The sequence below is a fragment of the Malania oleifera genome, chromosome 4 (genome assembly GCF_029873635.1).
Source record: "Malania oleifera isolate guangnan ecotype guangnan chromosome 4, ASM2987363v1, whole genome shotgun sequence".
NCBI classification, from domain to species: Eukaryota; Viridiplantae; Streptophyta; class Magnoliopsida; order Santalales; family Ximeniaceae; genus Malania; species Malania oleifera.
Genome location: NC_080420.1, coordinates 28,613,914 through 28,638,792, shown reverse-complemented (window position 1 = coordinate 28,638,792; position 24,879 = coordinate 28,613,914). Strand labels below are relative to the sequence as shown.

Genomic DNA, 24,879 nt, shown 5'->3' with positions numbered 1-24,879 from the left:
AAGGGAATGTCCCTACTGAAAATGCTCATTTGTCTTCACTTTCAAAGATGACAAATATGAAAGATCAAAATTTTTCTAACTAAAAACAATTCTTTCTGGTGCTAAATTTAAAATATAGGCATTTCAATTACTTGAATTGAGAAATATGGAAGTTATTAATGTGCATGTTGACCGATTTGCAAGCCACATAAATGGCTTCTCATATTGTCTTTGTCGTCTCAAGTGGTCCTCCCACACTATCTCTATTGACCAACTCCTATGTTCCGGTGGTCCTTTTGGACTGCAGCATTCCATCTCTTACTCTTGCCTAGGAGGCCTGCAAGGCCAACTGATAAGGAACACACCTATTTTTCAATTTACTAAAAATTAAAATTAATCATTTATAATAAATTTAGGCTCGGTTCAGATTAACGACAAGGCTACAAATGAATTGAGTCGCTTGCGAGTTACTTGGTGCTCGATTTGATAATGACTCGCTTGAACTCGTTTATTAAGTTAAATGAGTGAGCTAGGGCTTAAATTTCAAGCTTGTCAAATAAATGAGCTGAGTTTGAATTGAGGCACATTCGATTTGTTAGGCTAATGAGCTACTTGGCTATTAGCTCGTTGAGCACCCTCATGAACTAACTCATTTACTAACTTGATATTTGACTCGTGAACTAACTCGATACTAATTAAATATTTAATTTTAATTTTAAAGTATAGTTTTTTATCTAATTATCGTATTAATTATCAATTAATTTAATTAGTTTAGCTGTTTGACTCCTTTATGAATTTGAAACAAGTTTCTCAAGTCGAATTTGAACTTTAGCCTGAGGTTTTGAGCTATACTTAGACTACGCATAATTTATTAAAGTGAAATGAGTTTTAGTTGAGTCGAGGTTGAGCCAAATTCGAGTTATATATATGCTAAATGAATCGAACTTGAAAGGTAACTTTAAACTCAAATCAACGAACCAAGTTTTAGTTTGACTCATGTGCAGCCCTAATTTTAGGATTTGAGCTGAAAAAAAAAACAAGAAATAAAAACAAAAAATGAATATAATTTATTATATTTTTATTTAATTAAATATAATTAAAATAATTTTTTCCTAACATGATTAAAAATTAAGAAAAATTAAATGATATGTGCATAATTGAAATTTTATTCATTAAAAAAATATGGATGGGATCAGAATTGAATATTTAACAAGTGAGAAAATCTTTAACATTATATAAAAAATATATAAATATTGATGGGATTGTAAGTGCCTAGCTACAACCCATTGAACTATGAATGATGGGTGGCCATACTACTTTTAATTGGATCAATTTAGATATTATTACCTGATTAATTTGTATCCAAATTAACCTAATTTGCATTGCACATAAGCAATAAAATAGGTGAGTGTATGGCACACTAAAGCACCCTAGCCCAATTTTGATTTAGTTGGATATAAATTAAGCAATAATGCCTAATTCGAGCGAATGAAAAGTTTGATAGTCATATCAACCGAACAAACATAATGCAGCGACTCATAGATCCTCAATTCAATATGGATATAATTAATATACGCAAGTCACTACTTGTATCACTATACGTGTTATGTTATGAATCGGATTCTTTTTTTTAAAATTTTTTTTTTCTTTTTATTGGTTGAAAGTCTAACCTAAACTATATAATGGAAGATAATTTATCTCTGATGTCGTGAATTTGAGACGTCCAACAGATATAAAAGTTCTAATCTTGTATTACTGAAATTCAACTCAACAATCCTCGAGTGAACTACAACTTGAATATGTGCTTTCTATATATGGAGCCTTGTGAATTATTAATTGATAGTTCTTTTTATCTCCTTCATGTTATCCACCTGGTCTTGTCATTCATTGGTCTTGTTTTATATTGCACCATTTCCTACCAAAGTGTTTCTCTTTTAATTTTGGCACCCCCTCTCAACCCCTCTAACTTGACTACTATGTATCACATGTCTATCTGCTTACTGTAGTGAATTTCTCATGTGTCCTTGCACAATGCTCCCCTTGCTATTTGTCAATGGATGCAATAACATAGCAGAAGATTAAAATTTAACAAATGCATCCACACCAAGAATCAATCCATTCATCATTGATTTTTCTTTTTAAGAGAGGTAATCCATTCATGATTGATTATAAAAGCAAAATTGAAAAAAAAAAAAAAAAAAAGAACAGAATTACAAACCTCTTTAATTGGTTCTTTTAAGTGTGAATCTTTTTTTTCAATGCAGTTGTACAAGTGTGGGACTTCTAAGGTAGTATTTGAAGCATGTATTTCGGGAGTTGGATTTTATTTTTTTGTAGATTTGATAGAGCAATTTAAAACTGCGTTTTGTTCAAATACACATAATTCCAATTCGAAAATCAACTTCTAATATGCTTCCAAATGCACAATAAGTATATTTAAATGAAACTTAATATAATCTCAATACAATATGAACATTTGGTGAAGGGAGAAGAGATAGAAAGTGGGAGAAAGAAGGGAATAAGTGAGATTGTGTTATTCACATTAGCAATGATATTGCTGGCTCTTTTAGGTATTTGGATATTTCCCAATTATTCTGGTGCATTTCCAGTTATTGTTTTTGTGAACATAGTAGCTTAATAATCTCAACGTGTTGCATAAGGTAGATCGCACGCCTGTTGAAGAATGAGCCGGCGACTCATAGGTAGTGACTTGGTTAAGAAAATCCACTGGAGCTATAGCGAAAGCGAGTTTTCATAGGGCAATTATCACTGCTTATGGATCCGAACCTGGGTGATCTATCCATGACCAGGATGAAGATATGTGCACATATATTTGTAAGAAAAATATTTCATACCCAAGTTATACTTTACTTTTATGATCTAAAGTTCCAAAAATACATGTTTAAAAAAGAACTTCAGACTCAAAAGATAGAGAAGAGGGTATGTGTTAATTTTGGAATTATTCAAGTGCAACTAGACGAGCAAAGACTGAGCAATAAAATTTTTAATCTAAATTTAAGACAGAGGCTCCTAAGACTTAATAAAGTTATGTGGACTAGAGAATTTAGGAAAATAATTTTAGATCCAACTGAAGCTCAAACCATTAGTGTTTAAAAGTCTGTGATACCTAACCAGTGGCACTCTTGTCCCTACCTCCCCTCCTATTGATAATTCTATAATTTGGAGAAGTCTTGGATTTGGAGTTATATTGAATTTGAATAAAATATAGCATAACATTATATTAAAATTTATCTAAATTTATTAAAATTTAATTTTAAGGTCCGAAATCCATGTTCTCAAACGCTACCTAAGGGGATTTAAAAAGTATTGTTGTATTTTAAAAATAATTAAAAAATTAGTAGTAGAATATTTTGAGAGAGTTTATATTTAAAATTTAATTCCTAAATCTTTTAAAAAACATTCAATTTGACTCTTACATATCGAGAGCTAAAATGAGTGTTTTTGTAAAAGTGCATCCAATGTCTTAAGAAAAAAGTTAGATTGTAATTATGTACTATTTGTGAATCTAATTCTATATTTTATTCCACGAGAGTTTAAAAATTATAATATTATTTTACATGAAACTAGACTCATCATTGTCTCTAGAAAAATTTCATGTAGACGTTTTGGAGCCATGATATAGGATTAATAATTAAAACAATATAGTCATTTTGTACTATTATAAAGTCAGAATCAGAAATAAGTATGTTGTAATAAATTAGACATATCTTGTTGACTTTTTGAGTCTGATCCCTGTTTTAATGCTGATAAAGCATATGTTTCTTGTGTGTGTATTTAGCATGTGAACATGTCCATTTATTTAATATACACATAAGGAAACGGCGATGGAAACTTACAGGATTTAAAAACTATACGATCAAGTGCATTCCATGAAGTAAGAAGAGCAAAAAGATGAAGAAGACGTTTTATTTGTTGTAATTGCATTTAATTTTTATATTCTTGGTTTGTAATAATGCATGCATCTGCATGATGTGGTTGAATGCTCAGAACGACCGTAGATAGACCCTAGGGACCAGCACATCTCACCAAAAACCTTTTTTCTAAATAGACTAAAATCATACAAAGTGTTTGGAATAATTTTAGGATTAAAATCGGAGCTAAACAAAGTTTACAAAAACTACACTGAATTTTTTGGTGTCTTCAAAATGACCTAGAAATGACCCTAGGACACTCACTCATGCATACACATATTTGGTCATTTGAAATAGGGTGACTGGTGGCTTAAACAGGACCGAAATACACAAAATGTGCACATTCGGTTGACCGAACTCCCATGTACAAAATGCCCCTATCGACCGAACCCGGACCAAGTTAACAGTTTGACCACAGTCTGGTCGATCGAGCCCAGCTAAGTATATATCTCCCAGTTGACCGAACTCCATCCAAGTCAACTATTTGACCTTCTGGTCGACCGAACACATTTTGTACACCACCAACTTAGTCGACTGACCAGTTCAGTTCATATTGACCCTGGTCAACCGAACCTCACAAATGTGGAAAATCACCTTCGAACTTACAAGTCCGGTCGACTGAATGTATAGTTCATTTAATGCCTGGTCGACCGAACCTCAAGAACTTCGGTCGACCGGTGCTCTCGGGTTGGAATTTTTTTTAAGCTTTAAAACGTCATTAAAACTTAATTAAACTTTTCCAAAATACTTAGTGTGTTCCTCAATGGGCATATTTGTTGAAAATCTATAAATAACCCATCATAACTCCAGATTAGAAACTTTGATTAACTCAAATTTTCTCTCTAATCCATTGTTAATCAAAGTTCCTCCAAAATGTTTTTATTATTTTAAATCATTATTTTGGGGGCAAATTTTTATACAAAACTCTCAAACTCTCATCCACTCTTTCATTTCAAAATTACTCTTGAAGAGAGCATATTTATAATTGGGTATTTATTTTTACATGCTTACTCTCACTTATTCTTTATTCTTTGAAAATCGTTTTGAGAGTATAGCTTTGGTTTTCTCCCGGATTATTTCCTTGATAAATATATTTTGGGAAAAGTTATTCATTGCACAAATATTTTATTGAGCTTAACTCCTAAATTCTCCAAGTATTTCTAACTTGCATAAATCTGTGTTGGAAAACATAATACTCATTTTTCATATACATTCTATTTGTGTAAAAATCATTGAAAAAGAAAAACCCTAGGTTCTCCTATATCTTTATTGAAATACCTTTTTGGAGAAAACTTTTTATTAGAGTTTAAATATAGTTAAGCACCCTTACTCCCCTGAGCTTATTGTTCATATCATTGGAATGCATACTTTTATTGAGCTTATTGTGTACATCTCTACTTGTATTTTTCAGAAACATTTTCATGTACAAAAATGGTTTTATTGTAACAGTTGGGTTCAACCCGTTAATTGAACTGGGGAGTCTCAATCCCGTAAATGAGACCGGTTCGGTTCAACCCAGAATTGAACTAGGGAGTCTCAGTCCCGTAAGTGAGACTGGTTCGGCTCAGCCTAGTAATTGAGTTGGGATTTTCCTCACCCCATAAGGAGAGGATGTAAAAGACTTTTACTTCGTCTAGTTAAGTGAGCAGGTATAGTGGAATCCTTGGGGGGTATGCCCAAGGCGGGGATGTAAGCTGGTTTGGCCGAACCTCGATAACAAATCTGGTGTCACTCTCTCTATCTTATTTAAATTCCTACACTTTATTTTCAGCATGTGTATGAATGCTTATTTAATGTCAAAATTATTCTCATGCACACATTTGATTTAAATAAGATACTACACACGTGTATGTTTGCTTTTATCGTTAAACTCGCTTTACATACACGTATATAAGTTGAATGAGATATGAACTATGGTGAATTGGCGAAACGTTTTAAATTAGCTGAAAAGTTTTAAATGTCCAATTCACCCCCCTCTTGGGATCACACCAATTCCAACATATCTTACTCTAAAATCTTTGAAAATATTTCTTTCTTTTTTTATATGAAAGTAGTATGGGGATTTTAGAATGATGAGACACATTTAATTTGAATAAATATTCAATTTCTTGTGAATTGTACAAATCAACCAATAAATTTTGTCCTCTATCATAAAAGCAACTCAATATATCTGTAGTTTTTGAATTTTATCCCTTCAATGACTACTCCAATTGACATGATTATTTTTTCTTTTATTTGGCATTTACTAGTCATTTGCGATTTTATAAAATATAACATCTCTCCTGAAAATTAGGTTTCTTGTCAGCTCAACATATCTGTAGTGTTTGAATTTTATTTCATCAATGGTTATTCCAATTGGCATGATTCCTTTTTTATTAGAAACTAGACTCATTTATAAATCAATATGAATTTTTATAAATTTTTATTTGGTATTTACATGACCACTTGTGATTTTATAAAATATATCATCTCCCCTAAAAATTAGATTTATGTATTATTGATTGTTTAGCTCCAACTTTAATCACAAGGAGCCAAAACCTCTCCAATGTCTAGTAGACAATTTTGGTTATAAAAGGAGACTAATTTCGAGGAAGAAGGACAAGAGAAATCAATATCAAAATGGTCTCCCATTCTCTTTCATATTTTGAAGTGATATAGTGCTTTATTCTTATTTAAAAGAGCACTTTCTTGAAAAAGGTTTTTTCTTTTCTTTTTTTCATTAGTTTTGACTCTCTTTAGGTTCCAAGTCTCATTTCTTTAAGAGAGTTTGAGTTGTAAGCTTGAGTTGTGGCATCAATCTCCTTTTAGATACTAAGTTACATATCATTTGTAATTTCTCATAATTGTAAGTGTTGTTTGAACCTCAGTGAAAGGTTAGGTCTTGTAATTGTGCACTTACCTGATTGAAGGGGAAGAAGTTTGCTAGTGAAACTTTGGCTTGAATTCGGTCGAAAGAGTGGACGTAGGTGCTTGTGAAGGAGACTGAACGATTATAAAAGAGTTTGAACATTTCTCTCGCTCTTCTCTTACATTACGTTATTATTTGATTGAATAAATTGCTTAACTGTGTTTGTACATATTTCATATATTATCTTGAATTATTGAAGCATATAGAGTGAGTTGTAAGTGAACATAAACTTGTTCTTATCAAAACTTTCGCAATATATTCACTAAAATATACATACTAGACTATTACTCACTAAGAGTTTAATAACAGAAGTGTTATAAAAATTAGAAAAATATTCAATTCACCCCCCTATTGGGTTTCCTAAGGGACCAACATTAATTATTAATGAAACATAATTCAATTATGAAAAGAAGAAGAAGAATCACCTATTAATTTACATTAATATTAAAATTTGAGAATACTAATTTAATTAATAATATTATTTTACCATAAATTAATATGATAATCATATGTTATAAATTTAAATTAAGAACAATATTATTAATAACCAAAAAATAATATTATATTATTTTCAATTAACTATTAATTTAAATTTTCAATTAAAAATTAATCATTTATTATTTTACTATGCATTATAACCTAGTATTTATTAATGAAACATAATTAAATTATGGAATGAATAAAAAGAACCTTCTATAAATTTAAATTGACATTAAAAAATTAATTTTTTCATTAATACTATTTTTAACATAAATTAATGTGATAATCATATGTTATAAATATACATTAGTAACAAGATTATTGTTAATTGATAGAAAATAATATATTTTAGTTGATAGAAAATATCTAAATTTTAATTATAAAATTAATATAATAACCATTTAAATTTATAATTATAAAATATTAATATTTTTATGCAAAATACATTTAAAAATAACTATATATATTATTTTACTATGTATTATGACATACTAGTTATTATAAATCAAATCTAAATTGAGCAAAAATTATTTATTAATTTAAATTAACATTAAATAAATTAAAATTTTGAATTTAATTAGTAAATTTTTTTTTATCATAATATGATAGTATTATGTTATAAATATACATTAGTAAAAAATTTATTATAAATTAAAAATAATAAATTAATATTATTTTTATTGAAAAATATTTAAATTTTAATTATAAAAAATTAAAATAATTATTAATAAATTATTAATTAAAAAATATTAATAGTGTAATTTAGAATATATTTAAGAATAACCATATGGTACTATACGATTAAAGTATCCAAATACCACTTATTTTAAACACAACCAAACATTACTTATAACTTTCAATACTTTTTAAGTTCATTACTTATTACAAGCACTTATAAAATTCAACACTTTTTTAGAAAAAACACTTCTTTATAAGTGCTTCCAAATGATCCCTTAAAATTGTTGTACCTATTCTTCTATTAAGTGTAATTATGTCCAATCAATCCTCAAAAGGATAATTGTGCAATGACTTATTGTATGTAGTATTTAAAAACATGAATTTCACATTTTAGACTTGAATTTGGATAAATTTCAATATAATTTTACGTTACATCTTATTCGAATCTAATACAAATCCAAATCTTGGATCTCTCCAAATATAGGGTTAAGTGATTATCTAATACTCCCAAAGTTAAAAAGATTCCCTAAAATGGTACAAGTTTTGTGAGCATTGTTTAACTAAGGAACACGTTTAGGCATTCAAGTCTATTTAGAACATGAGATATTCTTGCAATAAGGAACTAATTTATAAACATCTTTCCTTGTAAAGGGTGTAACCTTCTACGATACAAATTTTCTTTCGAGTCACCCTCCACCATCCTCTCCTTCCTACTCTCTACTCTCTGTTTGAATCACTAAAGAACTCGTTATTATCTTATCTAAGCAAAAAGACAATCTTGAAGAAAAGTTACTGTTGAGGATGTGGCTCATATTCAGAACGGATCACATGTACTAGAGAGAATTACTTGAAGTAAGAGACAATTGTATTATGATAAGAGGTTTCAGGTAGTATGCAAGAGGACCTTTGCTCAGCACAAAACTGTCGACGGTTTGGCTAAATCGTCAACGGTTTCTCTCGACACAAATTACGTAGTTTGAATTCGGTGATTTGTAGATTGGGCTTATTTGAAGGACTTTCCTCACAAGGATAACTATAGATGTAGTTTAAGTTTACTAGAACTCTTCTATAGGTATTAGATGGTTATATAAACATCATTATGTAACCTAGAATAGATTAAGTTTCAAGTAAGCTTCAAAAATTGTAACTTTGACATTGATCATAGTGAAATCAAGGTTATTACTCTCATGGGCATAGGCTATTTTTGAACCACGTAAATCTTGTGTGTTCTAGTTATGTTTTTTATTCTTCTTATTATTGTTTGATTGCTTCTCAAGTATATTTCATCATTAAGCGATTACATTAGTGGTCAAGTTGAACGAACGTCAACAATTTTATATTTGTTAAAGTCAAATAAAAAAATATATATATAAAAAAAAAATTCATAACTCTTGACTAGAGTTACCATATTGCACAAGACAACTTAGAGGAGGCCACTCATTGGATCATTTGTCCCATGCCAAGGTTGTGAAATATCATCCTGAAAGTATGGTGTGGACTACGAATTTGTACTTCTATTAGTCAAATGCTAGCCCATTCGAACTAGCTATGGTAAATAGTGCGACAAAAGAACAGTACCCATAGTAATGAAATTTTGAAGGCATGCCAATGTGTGAAATGCTAAGAACGGGCACAATCCAGATACTACCCAAAACACAGTTGGGAATGTGAACAGTGCGTACAAATGATTCATTTGTTTGGAAAGTCAGCTGGATTACCCTGATGAGGGCAGTGTGGAAAGGAAAAATAATCCAGAATCTACTCTTACGTTGCATTTGGTTCAAGGAACTGGGATGGAGTGAGAAAAGAAGGGGATGAAAAATTTGATTATAAAGTATGGAAAAAGATAAAGTGACATTCAATTTCATTCCACATAATTATGTTCCTTATCAGACATATAGGTAAAAAATGGGCTGATGCAGACTGCTTTCCATGAGATATTTTGCTCATTGGTGCTACTGACTCCGAAAAAACAAAGCCAAGACCACAATCCGCTGCAAGGCCACACTGTTGAGCAAATACATCTAATACACAATCACATCGATTTGTTTGGTACACAACAATGGAGTGGAATTGAATAAAAATTTATCTTAATAATTTTACATATTCATTATATATATATAGCGTATCAATCATTGGGTGAGAGTCAATAGCAAACTGCAGCAGCCATTTCTGTTGTCATGAAAAAGCAGCACAATGATTCCAACAAGTGAGATTCCAGTCTACTCATTAGACTGAGACACCACACTGGAAATTGTTTAAAAAACCTTTCTAGGTCAAGGATTACTGTATTCAGAAAAGAAACTATTATAGTATCATAGATTCATTGGACAAGGGGAAATACTATGAACCTTACATTTACAAAAATTCATGGGAGACGGTCTACATGGGCATAAATGCTGCTTTTAGGTAAAGTCCCAGATTCTGGCTCATATCTCAGAATCCGAGCAAAATATTGGTTGCCTTAATCACAGCAAGGATGAGTTTACCAAATACACACAATAGCAGTGCTCAGTGAGAAATCAGATCCAGATGCTTCTGAAGGCTTCCTCAAGTGCCCTTTTCTTGCTTAGCTCCACACTCCACCCTCCCGCCCTGCCTCCTCTCTCTGCACGGAGCCTCATCATTTCTTCATTATCACCAGAATATCCCTGCATGTCAGGCCCCCCTCCAAGTGGCACAGGTTGTGTTGGTCGGGGCTGTGCAAGTGCACCCCCAGCAATTGCTGGTGCATAGTGTCCCTGTGCACCGACACCAAATCCTCCCTGAGAGCTCTGGTCCATGGCCTGTGGGGTTAAGATCATAACATGGTAAAAAAAAATAAATTAATAATTAAAAAAAAAAGCATTATATTAAAGAGTAGAGCTCTACAATTTTAAAAGAGAGAGATTTTGCTGGCAATTAGCACCATAAATAGTGACTTCTTTTTCTCTTCTACACGTGTGGTGTAGTCTCAAATATAAAACATAGAACAGAGAGATCCAAGATAGATTTGCAACTTGAATCATCCATGCAAGTAAAAGGACTATTGAGGTTGCAAAGGCGGCAAAGGACAAACTTCTTCCAGCCATTTGGTGGGATTCCTATAGAAATGAATGTTTTGCGTTTTAGAGTTTTGGCATTTCAATATGTAACGGTCCTGGGCCCAACTTGGCGAAGGACTGTCCGCTTTGGTCCAGTAACCTCACAAGTTTGTCCTATAAAAGGCGCCTCACTTAGTTGGAGCTCAAACCCTTTATATAAGCCCAAAATTTCCCTAGTACAAATCCAATGTAGGACCGTGACACAATACTATGTTTGACTCGTACGTCTTCTAGGGCGAGCAAAATTGGAGTCTGTCTAAGATGGTCAGATAGTTCCTCTTATTTGTTAGTTCTATAACTTGTTAGCTATTCTTACAAAATTTTTATCACTTTTGGTTCACAAAATGAAGAAATTTGTTGCCCCAAAATATGTGACTTGGTATTGCCATGTATAATTCGATAAGAAGATGAACCTAAGAGAGGCTAGTAGCAATTTAGATGATGTCTATGCCATTTCGACCAGACATACTTTCATATATGCATTTTTTTCATAAATTAGAGCCAAGCACTAGTTCCATGTCTGAGGATTTTGTGGGTAGTTTGGTCTTTTAGTGAAATAACCAAAATGCCCTAGTCCCATGAAGGTATATTTGTTGTCAAAACCTCGGGGGGGAAAGGGGGGGGGGGGGGGCGTGGTTGCCACCACTATCTTGCAGGAGGAGAGAAATTTTGCACTTATTGTGCTCAAGGGGGTCAATCTCTGATTCATGAAAGTTGGAAGAGAATTAAAGGAGGAGATCTTCACATTTATACCTAATTTGCACAAACAAGTGAGAAAATCACAAGAGGGGAAATTTTTCTTGTAGACAAAATATATTTCTCCCCTCCAAAGTCAAACCCTAGGTGCTTATTTAAAGCACTAAAGGATGAGCAAGAGACATACTTAGCTTTGGGATGGGAAGGGAACATTTGCAAGAAAAACCCCAATAAGCAAAAAATATTGAAGAAAAATATTACAAGAGGGGAGATTTGTCTTGCTGACAAAATTTTGTTTGCATGTATGACTTGTCACCCTCCAAAGACAACCATTGGTTCCTATTTAAAGCACCAAAGGTTGAGCAAGAGACTCGTGTTGGCTTTGGGAGGGAAAGGGAACACATGCAAGAAAACCATAAGGAGCAGAATGTATGCAAGAAAAACGCTAGGAGCAGACCCTCTCTCCTCCTCCATTGGAGGTGTGCTTCTTGTCTCTTTGCTTGTACCTTGAAAAACATGTTTTGCTTGCATGGCGTTGCTGTTTTCTTTCAAGTTTATTCTCTTGAGTTTGCATAGGGTTCATTGATGCATGCTTGATGATTCGTTGATGTTGTTTTATTGATTCAATGAAATACGTTTCATTCGTATGTTTCAATGAAAATCATATGAATATTGATGATCTTCATCTTCTTCTTTTTCTCTAATAAGACGCGTTCAAGCAACCATGGAGTTGGAGAATAGAAAGAGAAGAGAGAGATAGAGGGAGAAAGGGGCGAAACCTTGCACAGCAAGTTCAGTGGCTGGTGGTGGTGTAGGGAGATCGTGGTGGTCTTGTTTAGTCAGAAGGTAGCCGCTCCCCATGCTACAGCCGACGCAGCAACAGACCTTGAAGCTTGGGAGTTCACAGAGAGAGAAAGAGGTGGAGAAACAGGTGCCAAGGCATCACCACAGCAGCTTCACCTATTGACAAGCGTGATGCATGGTTTCATAGTTTATAGAATATTATGATTTTAGAATCTGATTTTACAATCATTAACATACCTACTTTTAAAAGCAGCTTCACAACCTCAGGTGCCCTTTTAAGATTGGATTTCGCCCCTTCTTTCTACCCAGAGAAATTATTTCCCATATGCCATTATCCATCTAACCTGATCCTTTGTTAGTCGCAGACTTGCAATAAAAATTTACTCCCTGTATGTCCTTTGGTGGTCAAGATCTCATCTTCTGGGTCATTTGGGGTTGAAGGTTTTGGATTTTAGAGAGAGAGAGAGAGGTTATCTATTTGGTTAATGAAATGAAATGGAATGGAATTGGTTTGGTACGCAATAATGAAATGAAATGGAATTGGTCTTTAAAATTGTACATATGGGCCGCATAAATTTTCATTCCATTCCATTCCATTCCAACGTACCAAACATGGAGTCAGTGTTTTAAAAGGAGAAGGCGAAAGCCAAGGAATTTTACCCCTGGTTAGGTGAGGCAAAAGCCTCAAGGCATAAGCCTTTTGGGGATTTAATTTTTTAGTTTGAATATATAAAATAAATTATATATAAATTAATATGAATTTTATCAAAATAAATTATAAATTTTGTTGCTTGAATTTTAAAACTAAAAATAGTGTGGAAAAACAAGATCTAAAGTCTAAATAAATAAACCAGCCACATGCCCATGGTATGGACTACAATGAGACAGCCACCGAGCCACGTGCATTCACACCTAGTAGAAATGAAACAAGGACACAAAAAGAGTGGAAAAGCAGCTCATATGTGGACTGGGAGGACACTTGACAAGAGATAGAGACTCAAGCTATCAGAAAGAGAAATTATTGAGATGTGAGACGAGAGAGGAATTTTCAAAGACACCAATTGGTCCATCAGAGAGGAGAAGATTGGGAATCATGGTCTGCAAGAGAGATGACAGCCCTGGAGAAGACTGACACAGCTTTGTAGAAGAGAGGCTTTGTCGACGGGGATGCTTCATTGAGAGGTTGCCATAATCAAGGAGGAAGTGGAACTTACACAAATGAAGGGCAATCGTGCCCTAATCTGTTATTTTCCTTTTTAAAAAAAATGTTTTTAATCTTTTTGAAAACAGGTTTTGTGGGGGGATAAACATGCATACACCTTAAACTGTGAGACATGAAAGGTGTGATTTTTTGGCTGAGGCATACGTCCAGTTGCAAAAGGCGTACAGATTTGGGGAGTTTTGCATTTTAAAATACACCTTGGTGCATTTTTTGCTGAAACACTGCTCACTTAAAGCTCTATATCTGATCACCATAAGGAAGTCTTATCAATGCAACCAGAAACATGTTATCTCCATTCTCATGTAAAGAACATTCTAAAGTAAAAATTTGAACAGAGAATTCTCAATTTATGGAGTTCTCATTGATGTCATTTTCAGAGAATAGCCCACTTATTGCAAGACAGTGGCTTCAGAGTGTAAGGACGGGCAGTGTAAGGATATGTTAGGACCATGTGTCAATATGCAAAAATGAGTTTTTGTAAACCAGATTTCCCTGCTGTGCCCCAGCATGCAATTGGATGAATTGGATATTTTGCTTTCTTCTGATGCAGACCAGCAGAGGTTTTTCAAGATGAGATTTGGAGAACGGCGATTCATGGCATTTGGAAATAATCTATCGGTTTACTGTTGGAGAGAAGCAGAGATGATTTACACATCTCCAAGATTTGGAAATAATCTATTGGTTTACTGTTGGAGAGAAGCAGAGATGATTTACACATCTCCAAGAATGGGAGAGGCAAGGGATGTCTCTACATTAACCTGGAGGAGTGTTTTGGGCTGATATAATGGTAGGAATTCCGGAAACAGAAGGGCTCTAATCCCTGGTTTCAGCGTGAGAATGAATACTTTGAAGGGTGGGAAAGACATCAATTTTAGTGGTCTTAAAAGTGGCCATTGGACACCTGAGATCAACCATCTATCCAGAAGGCTGTTGGTACAAAGAGATGGTGGAGGCTATCATCATGCATCAAAGATCTATGCTAACTGAACCTGCCGAAGAAATTTTGAAAGGAAAACACATGGAAGCTGTGCCAGCATAATCAGCACCTATCAGAATGGGAGAAGAGTAGAAGACAGCTGCTCAGGTGAAAGCTCCAGAGAAGCTTGAAAAGGGTAATTTTTACCCTGGGTTTAGAGTGGGAACCAATAGCCACACATCCTACTAGTTCTGAGAAGGATAAGGCAGAGATGTTAGTGCTCTCAAAAGTAGCAGTTGGATGCCTGAGATTTCACCATGTTTCCAGAAGGCTGCAAGTACAAAAGGACGGTGGTGGATATCATCACACATCAAGAATCCATGTGATCTGAACTTACCAAAACAAGTTTCAAAAGGAAAACACAACATTGAAGCACTGCCAGCGTAACCAGCAACTATCAGCACCAGGGACAGGTGAAAGCTCCAAAGAAACCTGAAAAGGGCAATTTTATTCTCCAGAGCTGCTGCCCTCACTCAATATGGGTGTGACCTGACAGAAATTTTCAACACCTACAGAGTTAGATCACAAGAAATAGGTTGATGGGTAGAAGGTGGATCTGTGACAGCCATTGCAACTTTGTAAAGGGGAAGAAGAAGGAATGCATGGATGCACATACTAGTATTTTAAGTGGCTGGGAATGACTATGAATGGCAGGAAGCTGGAAATCAGTAAGTTTAAATTTCAAAAGGGGGAAGAGCTGAAAATGGGGAAAAGCCCATTTATTAGGCGCATTAAGGACTGGGACCTGTGTAGTTCGGCTTTTGGTGTCTATTTTTTGGGAGAGGGGGTCCTCTGCAAGGCCAAACCCACACAGGAAATTCATTGCGGCAAGTGAGAAGCAACTCAAACCCAAAATTCGACATAACTAAAAGAAGCCAGAATTACATTCCTTTCAAGACTTTTCCAGGCAGATTCGAGGGCTCAAAAAGTGAGACCCCACAGATATATGCAGAGCAGGTGAAAGGATCAAACCATGACTTCGGATGAACCTTCAGAGCAAGGGAGAAGTCAGATGACAGAGAAGAGACAGAAGCACCATGAATAATCTGTCAACAAATACTCTATAAGATTTTGGGGCTATTTCCCTTGCTCTTTGTACCTGTTCCAGCAGAAGGCAAGGTTCTTGGCCATAAGCAGAAGCAATAAGAGGTTCAAGAATGGGTTTTTTGCAAAGGGAAATACTGGTAAATCAGAAGAGGTCTCATTCAAAGGCTTTGAAGTCAAGGTGTAATCAGTTTTCAGTTCAGTTAATCCTTGGCCTCCGGGAGGAGACCTTAACATGGTCCTTTGAAGCCAAAAAGGAACAGGATGAACTCAGAAACTGCTTGTACGAAAGGATTCATACTTTTTACAACTGAACAATCTTATTGATCTTCCACTGTTATGAGGACCCTTTACTTTGTCCTATTTATTGGGAGTACAAACGATTGTGTCATGAATGTTCATGCCATCTTAGACCTTGTAGACCTTTTGACATGTAAATAACTTTTGTGATTTTTTTGGTCCATTGGAGGCACACTGGACTTGGGCTACACAAAAGTTTGTGATATGGACGTATATCCCTTCATTGATAGAAAATGCAGAAACAACCCAATTAATGTCAGGTGGAAAGTTTGTCCATTTCTGTTAAGAATTTAGGAATTTTTTTTAAAGATTATTATCAATTATTCTGAAAATTCAAACAAATATTAGAAATTTCAAAGGAATTGGAAAGATCAAATAACAAAATTTATCAGTTGGACAAGGTCCAACAAGCAATAATTGTTAATTGAGGGATGATAATGAGAATTTATGTGAGTTCGATGATGAATTGGAGAGTTTGTGGGAATCCGAGAAGGGATTATTTCTCGATCAATTGATGGAGGAACAAGGGATAGATGAAGATCTATTGGTCCATTCTCTAGGTAGCCCACACTCTGAAGATTCACTTGATATTCCAGCCTTGGGCGACTGTTTATTGTTTGGGGCAGAATGAAGAAGGGGAAGATGTCTCTCAGAGGTTCTCTAAAGAAGCACAGGCTGGTGTTCGCCAATAAAAGAATATAGACAATCAAGTAGAGAATTTAATTGAAGAGGGGTCTCCAGCAATGAGTATCTTCCTGTTGATACCATTGATGAGTTGTTCCTGACAAAGATGAGGATATGGCTGCTAATGAACTTATCTCGAAAGATCAAGAGGATATCCCATCCCAAAGAGATATATTACCTATTCCTATATTGTTTAATTCTACTCTTCTTTTTCATGCCAAAAAGATTCTTTTGAGGGTGGGGCTATTGCAATTAATTTATTAGGGAATGAAAGATACAATCAGGATCCACAAAAACTCCCATAGGGGAAGGATATTAAGCTGGTTACAAGGAAAGAGTTGAAAGTAGTTCCTCCTAAGACATGAGAGGCGAGAAAAGTGCAAAAAGTGAATTATCGAGAGGGAAGGGGTAGAAGTAAATGGGGTAAAGTAGTTAAATTGTGAAAATTAGCCGTGGAGGCATGAGGAACAGGGGGCTTATTAGGAAAATTCTAACTAGGAATTCCCCAGATATTGTGTTCCTTCAAGAAACCAAGCTTGAAAGGGTGGATTGAGAGGTTGGTTCATAATATTTCGAATGGTAGGTGTAAGGATTAAGGAGTGTGAAGTTCTTCCCTCTCAAGCGGCCACCAGGGGTATTCTTATCTCGTGGGACTCTGTTGTCAAAATAGAAAGTCCTGTGGTTTTTTTTTTCTTTGTCAATTTTATTGAAACTGAAGGGTAGGTGCAAGTGGTGGTTTATAGTGGTCTATGGTCCTACTAGACCGCACTTAAGTCTTATTTTTGGGATAAGTTACATGTTTATGAGTTGCATGGGGTGATTTTAATGTGGTGTGATTTCTTAGGGAAAAAAGAGGGAGGTAGGATTACTTCAAGTATGAATAAGTTTGATAGGTTTATCAGTAATTGCAAGTTAGCTAATTGTTTCAGTAGATTCCTGTTCTCTAGTGAGTGGGAGGATGAGTTTCCAAACCTTTCTCAAGTGGTCTTGACTAGGCCAGTGTTGGATCATTCCACTATTCTATTAAGTATTATTTGGGAGCATGGGTTTGGGCATGGATTTGGAGTTATGTAGATTTGGAAGAAACTCAATACAATTTTGTATTTTGTTTTACCCAAATCCACATAAATCCAAATCCAAGATCCGAATACCATGCTCCCAAATGCAAGGTTAGAATCTAGCAAGGTCAAGTGGGGTTCAACTCTGTTTGGATTTGAAAATATGTGGCTCGTTCATAGGTCTTTTCTTTGGTTAGGAATATATGGAGGGAGAAGGGTGAGGAGCATTGAGAAGGTTTTAGGTTGATGAAAAACTTATGCATTTAAAAGAGTTAAAGAAATGGACCACTGAAATTTTTGTGGATGTTAGGGTTAAGTAAAATAATACTTATAGAACCCTAATTTATCTTTTATTGCCAATTTTTAGCTTCTCTACTCATTTTTTGGTCATTTTTGACAACTCTAGGTGATTTGAAATGGTTCAAAATGGGTACAACTAGTTTGGTGAAGTCTTATGTTTTGCGCACGAAAATCGAGACAAAAGCCCTATTTCTATGTTTTTCTTGTCGATTTTCTGCATTTATGTTCTTTTTTGTCATTTTTTATCATCTTGAGCGATTTATAGTAATCTGAAATGATTAGGAATGGTCTAGTGCAGTTTCAACCTTGTGCATAAAAATCGGGGAAAATCCTAAAATTTAGGCATTTTTTTGGCATTTCTATTTTTTTTTTAATTTTTGAATTTTTTTTGGGACTCAATGCGCTTTTTTCTATATTTTGTTAACTTTTTTTTTTCTTCAAAAATTTATTTAATTAAAAATTAAAAATAAATAATTGAAAATTTAGTGCAAGAGAAATCACATGCATGCACGAGTGGTGCTCGTGCTTGGAGCAAATCAAATTGTCTGTTGGGTCAACAGCCAAAATGTCATATTGAACCCCAAAAATAGCATTGTCTACCTTGCATGACAACACTCCACTTGACTCATTGATGTTTTTTTCAACTAGGTGTTTCTCTGCACCTACCTACACTCCTTGCACTTATGACCACTTCTAAATCACCCTTATTAGTTTCCCACCTATCCCCTTTCCTCTTGTCCCCCCCCCCCCCCAAAACAAAAAAAATCTATTTTTGTTCACCCCTTTACACCACTTGGGTAGCCCAGCTCCGACCACTGGCCGATTGGCCACCTCTCCCCTGTTTTTTTTTTTTTTTTTTCCTTTTAAGTATTATTATTTTTATTATTTATTTTCTCTCATTGGTTTTTTTTAGAGGCCTCCCATGCGTGCGCGCTTGTGTGTGTTTTGAATGCTGTACCTATTCAGGGTGCCCTGATGCATGCATGGGATGCATGATGATGAAGGCATATGAACATGCATGTGGCTTGGCGTGTGTAATAGATGAATGAGTGCATGTGTAGACTCTTAGGGAGTGCAGGCATGCATTTTGACTGCGTGAGTGCATATGTGATCATAAGTGCTATAAGTAGGTCGTGGGTTGGTTTTGCCATTTCATGCACGAGTGTGTGCTTAGATCCATGTGTTTAATACATATACATGCATGTGAACATGTCTTAATGCATGTAGAGGAGTTAAGAAGTATTTTGTGCCCAATAGAATAGATTTAGGTGACATGCATATGTATTGTGTGAGGGCATGTGTATAAATTTCTATTCATGTAGTGTACTTTTGGCACGCACGTAAGTGAGAGTTTGATACATAGGTCGGCATGAACATAAATGGATATGTTTTGGTGTATGTAGGTGCATGTCTTCATGGGTAAAAGTTCGTGTTTGCACATGGGCATTGTGAATATATATGTATATATGTATATATGCATGTAGATATGCATATGTTAATGAACATGTTAATTAACATGCATTTCTTTTCCTCTAATGGCTTTGCATAGATGTGCATGGAAATGAATATTATGCAGTGCATGTGTGTTTATTAGTACATATGTACACATTATTGTCATTATCATTCTTATGTGACATTGTTAAAATGATATAGAAGAAAAATAGGTTAGTATGTGTTATAATGGTTTATTGATGGGGCATCTTTGCATGTACTAATGTGTACACAATTGTTCTTATGGTCATGTTATATTCCACGTAACTTGTGTGGGTGTGCAAGTGTAATGCTATGTGTTAGCATGTGAACCATCATATAGCAAGGTGTCAAGGTGACTAATGTAAATGCATGTGCTAGTTGGGTGTTTTGTAGGGTACTAGTCGGTGTTAGTATGTGAAATCAAAGTGTGTTTGCTGGGTGTTGTTAGGAACTATGCACTAGTTAATGTAATCCATGCTTTGTTTTATTTTTTGATATCATGCATTATTGTCTTGACTATCTTTCAGAAACCCCAAAAAAGTGAGGATTTGCTAATTAATATATTATTAGGGAATTGGAGTTGAGAGGGGTACTACTGATTCTTGTTTGATAAATGAGGAGATTACAGATTTTTTTTTCTTGTTCGTTTACTGAAGATGATTTTTGTATGCCTATATGTGAAGGGTTGGAGCGGAAACCTATCTAGGGAGTAGGTTAAGTGGTCAAGACGGTCGTTTAAGGAAAATGAGACCAAGGTTGTTGTGTTTAGAATGAAGGAGGATAAGGTTCTGGGTTCGAATGGGTTTAGCATGGCCGGGAACCTAGGGTGGCTAGGGCTCTTGGGACCCTTACCTCCTTGCCAAACTCAAGTGAACTGATCAAGCCCGCCATAGCCAGCAGGTGGGCAATCCAGAGATGATTAAGAACTGTTTTTGTTTAGTAGTTTGTAATAGAGTTAACACTTACAATCAGTTGCAGAGTAGGAGGCCTTTTAAGGCTTTATCTCCAAATGTATGTTTTTTGTTTTGACAGTTCAGAATCTGTTTCACTTGTTTCTTTGTTGCTCCTTTTCATGGAGGGCTTGGAATAATTTAATTAATTTTTTTCTCTTTTGGGAGAGATTTGGGTGTATTTGGAGTCGTCGGAGGATTTTTGGCTATCTTTATTTCTGGATCTGGGAGATGTAGAGATGGCTCGGTGTGGTGGAAATGCAGGTTTTTTGCTGTTTTGTGGGGGATCTGGTTGGAGTGGATTACACGTATATTCACGGGAAAGAAGATGTCTTCGTCTATGGTTTGGAATGGGATCCAGTATTTGGCCTTCTTGTGGGATTTTGCCGCTGGTGCTTCAGTGGTTATCCTTTTCATATCTACAGCTTGACTGGCGAACCGCACTGTTTTAATTTTTATTCCCTTAGTTCTTTATATTATAAGGAGTATTTCTTACGCTCCTTTTTTGTACTTTTCTCTTCTCTTCAATAAAATCTCTCTTCTTTTTCAATAAAAAAAATTGTAAAAATTAAGAAATCTAACAAGCAATATTAGAACACCAAATGTCTACAAACTGATGAATTAAACCCACAACCTTGACCACCATTTTTCTTCAAATCGCTAAGAAATTAATGATGGTGAGCAGCACAGACCACAAACAATACAGATCAGGAAAATGTAAAGAGTAAATGAATTCCTGCCAGAAATAGGAAACGCAGCAATACAGAACAGGAAATATACAAATTATCCTGCCAATCATAGAAAATACTAGCACGCAATATTTATTAAGAAAATCTAGATGGCTAATATTTTTTACCTATATCTAATGGCACGTTGACTTCAGCCAAGATGGACACAGCACATCTTAAAGAGAATAATGAAATATTATAATAAGACTGGTATCTATAATGGAAGAATATATTGACAATTTTCAAGGCTATATACTGTTATGTAAAGGCTAAGAAGCTATATGCTGTCAAGGTTTATGTACACTTGTATAGTCTGATGCAGGACAAATTGGCAAAAGAGATTCAGCAATAAAAAAAAACTGGAGAAAACTGGTGTAGGACACCACGGGAAGATCCTTGTTAAAGAATATTTCACAAGAACTAGTTCAGGGCATAGTTAGATTTAGTTAATAGTTAATTGTGTGTTTAGTTTAACTAGAATAGGAGCGTGTGTATTTGGGGGCTTGCTTGTAGTATTTGTATATTTAGTGGTGTGCTTGTAATTCATGTTGTTTTAGGGGTATATCTGTAATTTCATGCGTTAGAGGCTTTCTTATAAATAGTGTGTGAAAGCCATGTAAGTGTTGTTGATGAATTTGAATTGAGAAAGTGAATGTGTGATTCCCCCTTGTATATCCTCTCTTCCTTCTTCCTTCTTCCTTCTTCCTTCTTCCCCCTTTCTCCCATCTATCTCTCATGGCTGCAGATCCTTGATGCTTTCCAGCATCATTTGGTATCAGAGCCCAACCAGTCACACCATTCCTCCATTTTCAAACCAACCCCCCATCTTCCCCTTTTCACTCTTCTCTCAACTCTCTCTCTCTCTCTTTCTGAATCTGAATTTCTACTTCTCATAGTTTCTTCTCTTCTACCTTCTTCTTCATCTTCTTCTTCTTCTTCTTCATTCTATGCTTCTCCCCCACTCCCACATCTCTTTGATTCTGATTTCATGTTATCTGCTCTGAAATTTCTTTTTCAAAAATTCCAGTAGTGTCCTCATTTTTCACATTCCCCTTCCCTGGAAGATTTTTGCAACACCTCCACCACCATCAGAGAATGAACAAAACTCTTTCCCCTTAAGTTTCATCACCTTCCGGCCACCAGTGAAGCCCCACTGCCAGCCAAACATCTCCCAGCCGACGGCACTTCGAAATCCCCAACTTCCTGTAATCTCATCACAACACTAACAACACCATTGTAATCCCAACCCCCTGATCTACCTTTGCCTGAAATCTCCTCACCAGAGGCTCAAGCACCCCATGTCCAGCTATGCATTAGGAAACTTGCTAGTCTGCTCAGTATTTTCCAGTCTGGCAAGAAATTGCTCCAGCTACGATAGTTTGGGTTTTCTTCCATGATATTTTGATCTGCAGCGGGAAATTTTGCAAGCACGTGCAACATTTTGATATCAAGGGCTAGAAATTGAAGAATTAGTGTACCATCAACACCTTGGAGCCTGGATTTATCACTGCCAGCAATAAAAATAAATCTGCATTGCCGCCTTAGCAAGTTTTCTTTGCGAATTTGTTTCATATCTGCATGGACTCTAGACCACAAGCGAATTAAAGATAATTCTTGAACATTGGGAATCACATTCGTGGTTTGCAAAAATAGATTCGGTATTGATACCAACTTGTTTAAGGGTCTTTGGTGATATATAATTACAACATGGTGACAATTTACTGGAAAAAGGAATACCATTTGTCATACTTTGGGCACAAGTTAAAGCTTTTTCACGCCTTTCTCAAATGTGGAGGAAATATTCGCGAAGTCATCATTGATGAAAGATGTCCTATGAATGTGGCTTCATAGGACACTAGTATGCGACTTCATCGAGACGTCATCTAGAGCCTTATGAGATATCTTGGGTTGATAAGTCTACTTCCCATGTTTTTGAGAGGTTTTTGGCTTCTATCCAAATGCGTGACAACTTTGATAATGTTTGGTGTGACATCATACCCATTAATATTGGCCATTCACTCCTTGGTTCTCCACGTTAGATGATTGGGTGATTCAAGGACATGAGAACACACGTCTTCCACTATAATGGTAAGAAGAAGCCTATTCTATCAACCAACCAAGACACTATGAGCAAGGACATACATGTGTTTGAAGACATCCAAAGTCTCTCAAACATTCTTGAGTTTGTCATTCCTTATTAGTTCATTGATGCCAATTCTCAATTCACGTCCATGGTGTTGCCAAAGGAATGCGGTTTCTAGCATCTTTGAGCACCAGCTTTAGAAGAGCTCAAGTTTGCTTTACTTTTCATCCTCCAACATTTCAGAATTTGAGGCCAAATTTTTTCCAAGGGAGACTTAGGACAAGAAGCAAGACCATGGGAAGATCCTCGTTAGAGAATGATTCAAAAGATCTAGATCAAGGCATTGTTGGGTTTAGTTAATAGTTATTGTGTCTTAAGTTTAATTAGAATAGGATTATGTGTATTTGAGGGCTTGTTTGTAAATATTTATGTATTTAGGGGTGTCTTTGTAATTTCATGTTGTTTTAAGGGTATGTGTAATTTCATGTTGTTTTAGGGATTTGTGTAATTTCATGTGTTAGGGGGTTTCTTATAAGTTGTGCGCTGAAGCCATGTAGGGGTGGTTGTTGATGAATTTGAATTGAGAAAGTGAATGTGTGATCCCCCCTTGTATCTACTCTATTCTATCTCTCATGGCTTCAGATCCTTGATGCTGTCCTGCATCAAAAACCGAAGAAGGTAATGGGAAATAAATAGGAAAAATCAAAGAGGAAGGGAAAATCAAAGCAAGACTAGATTAGGGTTCAATTCTCAATATAGCAAACTGCTTCTCACAGTTGCACACCAATCCTCCATATAAGCTTTTCTCCTAGTAATAAATAAAAAAACATTCTCTAGGAACAATATCAAATCCCTAAAAATGAGAAAATTACATAATTGTAAAATCCTTAAAACTGACAACTACATAATTAGAACATCCCTAGATTATGTATATGCCTGTGGCAGACACAAAGGTCTTGCTAAGTGTGATTCCCATCATAGTCATTAAATAATTTTTTGGTCTATATTTGCACTGCTCTATCCTGTATTTTTAGGAAATTGGGATCATTTGGTGTCCCTGTGTACATGTCATATGGTACCTATACCCATTCCAGTGCCCTAAAGATGATTATTTTTTTTAACCTGAAAAAGTGCAAAAAAATTTCCACCCATCTCCAAGGCCTTGACTAATTCATGTAATAATTAAACTAACAAGAAATCTGGCAAAACCCTAAGAACATCATAGCGGGTCATATGTAGAAGGGACGCTACATCGTTGCGATCTTAAATAACTCCTTTTCTGTTAAAATGTATAGGGTTAAATTGAGCTCTATCTTTTGCAGTAGCACATTTTCTATTACCAAATCAATGACTTCTTTTTTCTTGGATCACACACAAGCATGGTATTTAAAAATGACTGCTATGCTACAGAAAATCAGGCCTCCAATACAGTTACAAGCCGCTAATGCGGTGAGTAGGAAATTCACAGCCGTTACACCACATTACGGCTGCCAACAGGCCC

General features: G+C 35.2%; 1 protein-coding gene across 9 annotated transcripts in view; it reads right to left on the bottom strand.

The window, feature by feature from the left end:
- Nucleotides 1-10,127: 10,127 nt before the first annotated feature.
- The window catches only part of LOC131153151 (uncharacterized), a 53,249-nt gene continuing 38,497 nt past the window's right edge, over nt 10,128-24,879 (bottom strand). For all 9 annotated transcript variants that reach the window (XM_058105260.1, XM_058105257.1, XM_058105252.1 and 6 more), the window contains one exon: nt 10,128-10,763. In XM_058105260.1, the coding sequence (XP_057961243.1) occupies nt 10,500-10,763 (264 nt within the window). In that variant the 3' untranslated portion in view covers nt 10,128-10,499. The remainder of the gene's footprint in view (nt 10,764-24,879) is intronic.